The following is a 9,258-nucleotide window of genomic DNA, read 5'->3' as shown; positions in this document are numbered from 1 at the left end:
TTTATATTAAATGAGTGCAAAATCATTCATATTATGTAAGAATTTAAATCTGAATAAATTGTTTTGCTGAAATTATAGTGTCTTAATTTGAGCAATCACATTGAGGAGGATATTTTTTTTATCATCAATAACTTTTGCTGTTCTATAATATAACAAAAGGAAAATTCATAACTAGACAAGCTGATTTTATTGTGAGAAATATTAAAAGTGTTAAGGTAAAAAAGATAGTATTTGACACAATCATAGAGTTCTTGTATTTGAAAAGTATTTGAAGAATTATATCGTATTACTAGGAACAAATGGACAAAAAGCTCAAACTTCAGTGAGTACAACACCATTAATCATATATTATGGAACTTGTAACTTCATCTACAGGGACTTGTTAACATATGGTATATTGTTCCTTCTGTAAACTCCATATAGAGCAACATGGTGCTCAAAGTTGATCAAGAACAAGAAGAAGATTTTAAACAGATGTCAGCCATGGTTGGTACACTTCATAGAATGTTGCTTCTGAGGCAAAATGAGCTTGAGGAATATAAGAAGTCTCTTCTGACATCCAAGAAGAACATCTGTACCAAAATACAGAGTTTACGTAAGGAAATGAATGAACGTTTCACTGTACTGCAAACAAATACTATGAAAGAGATAGACAATTTATTGGCAGCCTTGTTCCCGAATATTATAAATGCCATAAATAAATGTACTAGTGCCATTAAAGATATGAATCATTTGCAAGAAGACATCAAGCAAATAAATGTAAAAAAGGAGACCAGAAATGTGTTAATGTATGATAAATGCAATAAAGCAGAATTATTTCTACAAGAAATATCCTCCTATACTGAGGTGGCATTTACATTTAACCTTGATACAAGCCTCCAGCAAACCCTGACTGCTATGACAAGATTAGGGGTCATACATTGCAATGAACAACAGCCACAAACATTTGCTGATGGCTCTACACAAGAAAAAGTAATCAGTCATGCAAAGCCTGTATCTATTCATCCAAGTCTGGTTTCAAGTTCACTGTCTGATCAAACACCTGCTATTAGCATTCCAAAGCTGGTACCAAATTCAAATTGCAACCAAGATATCCACAAAGGAATTAGGACAAGGCTAACAGTGAAATTGAAAAGTGATACATGCTCAAATAGTATATCAGGTATCTGTGTGACAGCTTCTGGAGACCTCCTCATCTCAGATTGTCTGAACAAAAGAGTGAAGCTGTTGGACAAGACCAATATGGTGGTGGCACAATATGACCTACCTGATAAATTATTGTCCATGTGCAGCATTGACTCCAGTATGGTGGCTGTTTTGATGGGAATCAATGAAGTACACATCATCAGAGTGACCGATGGTCAACTGGTAAAGGAGAGGACACTGAAGCTCCAACATTCTTGTATAGGAATTGCCCATCACCAGGGGAACCTGTACATCACATCTGGTACTGCTCTGTACCACTACAGACTCGATGGACGACTTTTGAGCAAGATGTATGAAGATGCACCCAATACATGGACTGGTAATATTATATTTGTGGTCAAATTACACATAACTGTTCAGGAATTTAAATTGGTACATTTTGTTTTGGAAATTCTTATACAAGTACATCAAATTAAGTCAGAATACAAATCTTAGTAATTGCAATCATTATGCCAGATGCTTAAGTTAATGTATTATGTCAAGTGTAACGAGAAAGCCTTACTTTTCTGAATTGAAGTACAATATTTTTTTAATTTAATATCCAATAACTATTGAACCTGAAACTGTAAAAGAACAAATGCACCTTCAGTATTCTTGAACGTTCACCTGAGAAACTGTAGCTTTAAGTAAAATAAAAGTCCAGACCATTGGTTTGGGGTTGCATTTGACCGAAGGGCATAAATTGAACATATTTAAACACGAAAGTCAATATAAAACACACTGGCACATGGGTGTGCTCAAAATGATGGCTCGAAAGTTGATTTTTTTTACACATTTAGATGAGGACCACTGTCTTATGTCACATATAAAATATTACACAAATGGACCTTGTCCTTTAAGATAATAAGTGTTTGAAGCTATTTCACAAAAACTTAAAAAAAATTCACCTTGGCATGGTGAATTTATAAACTGGCTGCAGGGTGAGGCCAATTTCGACTACAGGGGAATAATTCCCAAACAACTTTGTAGACTACCTTTGATGAAGGGACAGACCAAATATGTAAGCTTTATGTTTTGGGGTTAAAAACATGAGTAGTTTTAATGGATTTGCTCTTTTTGAGTCTATATAGAATGTAAAATTGGGTAGTTTTGACCCCAGGTGCATGATTTTACAGCACCTCTAGAGCATGTTACATACCAATTATGACAGTTTTCAACAGGAAGATTTCCGACTTCAAGCTGGAGACCCTTGAGCAAGGCCATTTTTAATTCCAAGGGCATAATTAAAACAAACTTTGCCGATGACCAAGAAATTCTACATACCAGATACGAAATCTCCAGACCATGCAGTTTGATAAAAGAAGACCTTTCAGTTTTCATTTTTAAAACCCTCTTTTTGGGCCATACTACTTCCCTAATCCAGGACCATTCCTGTGAAGTTTTAAAGATGCAAGGACATGCTGATTGACCGACATTATCTTATCCCAATAGCTGACAACAGTGTACTTGACTATTACCAAACTAGACCCAAATGCAGCCAAATGGTGGATATGCATGTCAGCTAGAGATAGATGTTGTTGGACACACACTTATACCTGGAAACAAGTACAAACCAAATTTATAATTCTGCATTATTGCAGGTCAGAGTTAGGGGCCTTGGTCTTCCACGCCGCATGTCATTTGTGAAGTTTCGAATATCTAAAGTAGTTACAATGATGTGTATTTGTAGAATGCAAACTTTAATCTGAATTTCATCTTACATGCACACTTTAGCATCACTTCAATCCATGGAAGACATATATCCAACTTGAGATTTGCTGATGACATTGACCTCATGGGTGGCACAAGCAGTGAACTTCAAGATGTCACCAACAGACTCTATCAAAGAGCAAGAGCATATGGGATGGAGATCAGCACGGAGAACGATCAAATAAGAATTGCCATGGCGATCACAGCGATGGCCAGACTGAGCAGGTTGTGGACAAGCAGTTCGATAAGCTTTCCTACCAAGTACAGGCTTTTACAAGATCCTGGTAGTCTCCATCCTACTCGATGGCAAGACCTTGATGCTTCATGCGGACACAGAACACATTTTAACATAAATGTCTACTAAGACTGCTCCGCATCTCCTTCACGAAGCACAAGACCAACGAATACTTCCAGAATATAACTGCAACACTTGTTGGTCCACAAGAGCCCTTATTGGCAACCGTGAAACAACAAAAGCTGGCTTGGTTTGGACACGTCACAAGGCACAACTCTCTGTTTAAAACTGTTATAAATGGCACGCTTGACATAGGTCAACGTCGAGATCAGGGCCGTCAGAAGAAAAGCTGGATTGACAATTTAAGAGTGGAATCCCTTCCCATGGATAAATTACTCTCAGCAGCACACAGATGACCTGACTGGATGAAAATTTCTGTATCGCTCTCCCTCATTTCCCCCCAACAGCCAACCTGGTCAAGGGATTAATGATGATGATATTGATTACCAAAGAGGTCATAATCATGCTAGTTTAAATTCAAGGACTTGGTCAGTGAATGTTTATTAAGATCCTGATCACAAACTTTTTTTTTCAATATATTCAGCAAATATGGAGATATGGAGAAGTTGCAAGTCAATCAGATTTTTTTAAGTAAAATAAGAGGCATAATTCTACTCAACTGCAGGTCAGAGTTATGAAACTTCACACAATGACCCCAAAAACATCTGCAAAGTTTCCATTCAATACCTGTAACAGAAACAGTCATGATATGGAGATATTGCACATTTACCTTAAAACCAAATCTGTAAGTACGGTACAAAAAGTGGCATAATTTTGGTTAATTGCACGGCAGAGTTATATATTTGATCAGTGACCTCACTCAATGACCCTGTACACATGTGTAAAGTTTCAATTGATTCCTACATTACTTTATACAAATCCTGATAAATTAAAGTACAAAAAGGGGTATAATTCTGCTACATTTCAAGAAAGAGTAATGAAACATGGTCAGTGACTTCACACAATCACTCCAAACATATTTGTAAAGTTTCAATTGAATATCTGTATTATAAACAGTGATATGGCAAAGTTGCACATTTACCTTAACCAGGGCATTACGGGGATAAAAATGCCCACATTGTGGTGAGAAGTATATTATACCATGAGTAGTTGAGGAACAAAAACCGAGTAATCAAGTTTGTTTTACACGATGATTTGGTCGCTAACAAAGGTAGCAACTTCAAGATTTAGGTTTTAAGGGAATATTAAAAGTATTTATCAAACTATTTAATATAATTTAAACCAATATATTGCGACCAATGCTCATACCTACAATTACAATCGAAGTACAATATTGAACTGGAATAGATGGAATTAAATATATTTTAAGACTCTAATAAAATACTACCAGTAAGTGTGTATAGTCTTTTAATTTTCAGTTACATCTTTAGCAGTCAATCCAGATGGAGATAACAAAACACTTGAGTTGTCACAAGAAGAAATATTTAGGACTTTATTTAAAAAAGGTAAGCATGTTAAGAAGATTTACATTTGAATTATCAACCATATAGTAGCATAAACTTGAATTATGCAATCACCAATATAGTTGTCTGCTAACTGATCACATGCAACAGTCAAGAAGATCAATCAATTCACATTATCATAATTATTGGAATTGACATATAAATAAATGTCAGTAGAAAGCAGAAATTGATAACATTACTCTTATGACCAAACAAAATACTCCATTATGATTAATTAACATAATAATACAATTAATTGACCAATTAAGTTTACATACCAGTAAGCATACCAGATGAACTATTTAAACATGTTTAATCCCCATAACTAATTAAACTTAAATTTGCAACCAATGCATGGTATACTTTTAAATTTTCTTTCCTTTGCAATGGTCTAAAACTAGAGCTGTCTACCTTAGTTGGTAGAAAGAGGAACTAGAAAACTAATGATAGCAGGTTTGATGCACAGCCTGGCCACACAACTTTTGTGTGGATTGGGTATGAAAATATTGTACTGTCCTATTATTCAGTTACTGGTAAAGTATTGGTAAAGTATCTATCATAGGAAAAGTGTTATTTCATTATTATAACGGCGAATAAATCATTATAATGCACACACACAATCAGCTTATTTTTTGTTAACTTTAAATTTTTGGGGAGTTTAATCAGTTCTATTACATGTAAAAGATTTGCTTGAGGTCTCACTGAAATGTCAGATTAAATTGTTGCAGTCAAGATTGATGCAATGTCAGAATACCCAAATGACTCCTTCCCAGCCTTCTGCCATGGTCGTGCAGCCATTCAGGCCATTATTACCAGGGGAAAAGACATTCTGGACATGCCAGTGTTTAGTGAGACTGAAAACAAAATGATGAAATCTGAATGCATTCAGATCTACACAACTTCTGCTTTCATTGGTGAAATCAATGCATCTAATACTGAGCAGATGGATCCTGTGAAACAGTTCTGTCTGGAGGAGAAGAACATGTCTTGCCCTATTATTTTAATAGTAGAACAATAAAAGAAGAACATTATAGAGGAATGGATTGAAACTCAAAATGACAATCTTCATGGCATATGTGTGCTATTATTAAGCAAGGGACGAGAACGAGAACAGCAATATTTTTCCCCAGAGAAGGGCTTATTTCTAAACATGGCAACATTATCCGATATCATGGCGGCTGCAGATGATATTTTAGAACGCTCCATATTTTTAGTTTTGAAGCATTTGCTGGAAATATATGTGGAAAAATACAGAGCAACAACATATTTCTCAGGTAAGCTTTTAACAAGTCATGATTGTCAACTATTTAAAGCCATGACCAGTTTCTAAACAGACCACCATTATCTAAAGAACATCAAATCAGAAATGGAATTAAATTTCATAAAGTTTAATACTGATTAGGAAATACAGTATAAGAATACCTTAATTGGTATAAGGTCTCTTAAAGTTGTTATATACCTATAAGAAACCCATTAAAAAAAATACAATAATCACACGGCCACATTTTGATATAACAAATTATTGATGAGAAAATCTTCAAGGTCATTATGAACTTTCAGATGTGGAGACAGAAAGCACCTTACAAAGTGTTTATGCCTTTGCAAGAGCAGCATACCAAAGAAGTGAAGTACCTGAGTGTGAAAGACCAAACATGCCAGAGAAGACTTATAACTATCCAAACACTATTTTATCCATTGACAACTTATTATGAAGTGTCCTGAATGAGGTTACACAGGATAATACCCATTAAATTGTGAATATCAGATTAGTGAGATACAATACATTCCAATGGAAAAAAATGTTCTCCCAAACATCTCTTTTTTTCTGTCAGGTCATCACAACACTTCTTACGATAGAAGGAGTAGTTGGCTGTTCTAAGAAACTTGGACGCCTAGAAGTCTCTATTGATGACACAAAAGACAGAAAGACAATTGTTGAAAAAGTAAAACTGCACCTCAAGAATGAATCAATCAAAGCTACATTTGTAGATGGTAATTTCACATATTTCCTTTGTCCTGGAGACCAAGTCCAGGGCAAGAAAGGGAAAATAGGGACACTTGGAGGCTTTGCAAAACGGTTTGCTACAAAAACCAATATGGAGTTAAATAACAGAGCGGAGACAGGCAGCGCAAATCAATTAAGTCCAGTAGAATCAACAGGATATCCTGTTGAATCTACAAATAGCACTGTTGAGTTAAATAACAGAGAAGAGACAGGCAGTGCAAGTCAATCAGTACCAGAAGAGTCAGCAGGAAATCTAGTTGCACTTATCTCCAGACATGTTGCTCATGCTAATATGGAAATGGGCATTATGCATCTTCTTGTTAACAATAAAATTATTGGACATACAGACAATATTCATCCGCAGACCCTTCTCGACATTATTCCAATCGACATTTATGAAAATTTAATTGGTGATTGCAACACAAGATTCAAAACAGAGCAAAACAAGTTTATGCATGCAAAATTGATTGATAAAGAACACATATCAACATTAATGGGAACTAAAGTTCATATATGGGGAGCAGTGTCATCCCCAGGTTTGGGTACACTTGTAGACATTGATTTTAAAATGACAGGTGGACTGTGCATCAAAGTATGTGATTGCACCAATGGTAAACCATTCAGCTACCCAGGTGACAGTGGGGCTATTGTATGTGCCTCAGACAGCAGGGGGCGGAATTTGTACGCAATAGCCATGCTGATTGGAAAGTATGAAGGCATTAAGATCTTACCAACATATATGGCTGTTCTTCTCAGTGAAGCATTCCAAAAATTAAAAGAATTATACAAGTCAGAGTTTCTGCTGTGTGAAGACGATGGAGCCACTTCATAAAACCATAAGTATTCATAATTACAGTCATGCAAGATATTCTGGTGAACAATATTTACAATTTGAAATAATAAATTGAGCTTAGTGCATGATACCTCTCATTGAAAAGAAGGGCCATGTAAAGATAAATGGTTTGTAAATAAGACTAACCAGTAAATTTATAAATGCTTGCTTAGTAGTACATTTTGTGCAATGCACTGGGATATTCCCATTTAGCCATTGCCCCTAGAAAACTTTTTAGTTGGGTTAAAGACAAAAGTGTGGATTGTCCCATACCACAGACTATAATTGATATTTTAGTGAAGCAACTAATGCATGTTCCCTGTCAATGATGAGTTATAAGATAAGACTTGAAAAGAGGATATGTTAACTGGGGCCTCTGAGTTCTGGCACCAGTTTGTTATAATTAGATCTGGGGTCGTATTCCAAAAACATCTTAAGTCATTTCTTAAATATTTTCACTTAAGTTCAAAATTACAATGTTTTGTATTTCTTTACTAAATAAAGGCATGCATGTTTTTTTGGTTTAACTCAAATTACATTGACATAATGATGTTATTTTGATATGGTCGATGTCTAACTATTGCAGTATGAAATGAAACACTTAAGTAAAATTCCCAATTTAAGGATAAAAATAAAATTTAACTTAAGATGCTTCTGGAATACCACCCCAGGTCTTTAATTTAGATAATTATGGTATGAATGGGTTACAAAGGGCGCCGGTTTGTATAAATATTTTAAAAGTTTGTTATATGATTCAACATGCATGCTTATACTGTGATTTGGCTGGAAATATATAAATAAACATTACCAGGGAGTTTCTTATGCAATTAAATATAAATACAAATGCTTAAAAGCCTCTAAGCATTCAACATTAACAAATATTTTAGTACAAAATTTCAAAAAAATAAAGTTAACACATACCAAATCAGAGAATTTACAGAGATTGTCCTCGGGCAGAGTTGGAAACAGGAAGTAGTTCCTCTTCTGACGCTGAAATCTTGTGTTCCCTCGTGAATGTTCGGATATCGTGGCACAAATGATAAAAACAAGCATTTTGTTTATCGTTAAATCTATGTTTACATACCACATCAAGCATTGAAATTTTTGATTTAGCTATAAGGAAAATAGATTTTTATAGGTTAAGTTGATTTAACGGAATACATTAAAAGAGGTAAAAAGGATTTTCTAACTTTTGACATGGTGACCTAGTTGCTGAATGCACGTAATCCAGGTTTAAACATAACTATGTACATGTATTGGCAAGATAAACATTCTGACCAAGCTTCATTGAGATTGAGTCATGAAAATAACTTCTAGTGAAATAAGGTTTTTATTAGCATTAACCCATGACCTAGTTTTTGAAAGCAAAAAAAAACAGATTTTTTCCTAGATATTGTAAATATTACAAGAAATCTCTTTAAAAAAATATATACGGTGTTGATTGTGCTCGGTATTGATGAGCAATCAAAAGTTATATCTATGAGATCAAAAATAGCAAATGCCTTTTTTCTGCAAAGTTCAGAGTTGCGTCACACCCAAATCAATTATGGGGTGTTGCGCCAGATTTTGTGGCCTATTTCGCTTTATTAGATATTATTTATCAGATATCTATATTTACAGACTAGAAAAACACAAGAAGAATAAAAATAAATGAAAGCATATTATATATAGGTCAGCGGGCAACACATGAATCAACCGTCATCATCGGGCAACACATGAATCAACCGTATGTCATGTATTAATGTATTTGTTAACCTATGGTATCTTG

At 34.8% G+C, this 9,258-nt stretch overlaps 1 protein-coding gene across 1 annotated transcript; it reads left to right on the top strand.

Annotated features, from left to right (window-relative positions):
* On the top strand, nucleotides 1–8,304 carry LOC127832280 (uncharacterized). The gene is made up of 4 exons (XM_052357681.1): nucleotides 1–1,525; nucleotides 4,570–4,656; nucleotides 5,382–5,927; nucleotides 6,214–8,304. Exons 1-3 carry the CDS (start codon nucleotides 430–432, stop codon nucleotides 5,669–5,671), a joined length of 1,473 nt encoding a protein of 490 aa, XP_052213641.1. The 5' UTR covers nucleotides 1–429; the 3' UTR covers nucleotides 5,672–5,927; nucleotides 6,214–8,304.
* The last annotated feature ends 954 nt before the right edge of the window (nucleotides 8,305–9,258 follow it).

Source organism: Dreissena polymorpha, chromosome 5, assembly GCF_020536995.1.
Source record: "Dreissena polymorpha isolate Duluth1 chromosome 5, UMN_Dpol_1.0, whole genome shotgun sequence".
In the NCBI taxonomy this organism is placed as follows: domain Eukaryota; kingdom Metazoa; phylum Mollusca; class Bivalvia; order Myida; family Dreissenidae; genus Dreissena; species Dreissena polymorpha.
This window is presented reverse-complemented; position numbering and strand designations above follow the sequence as displayed.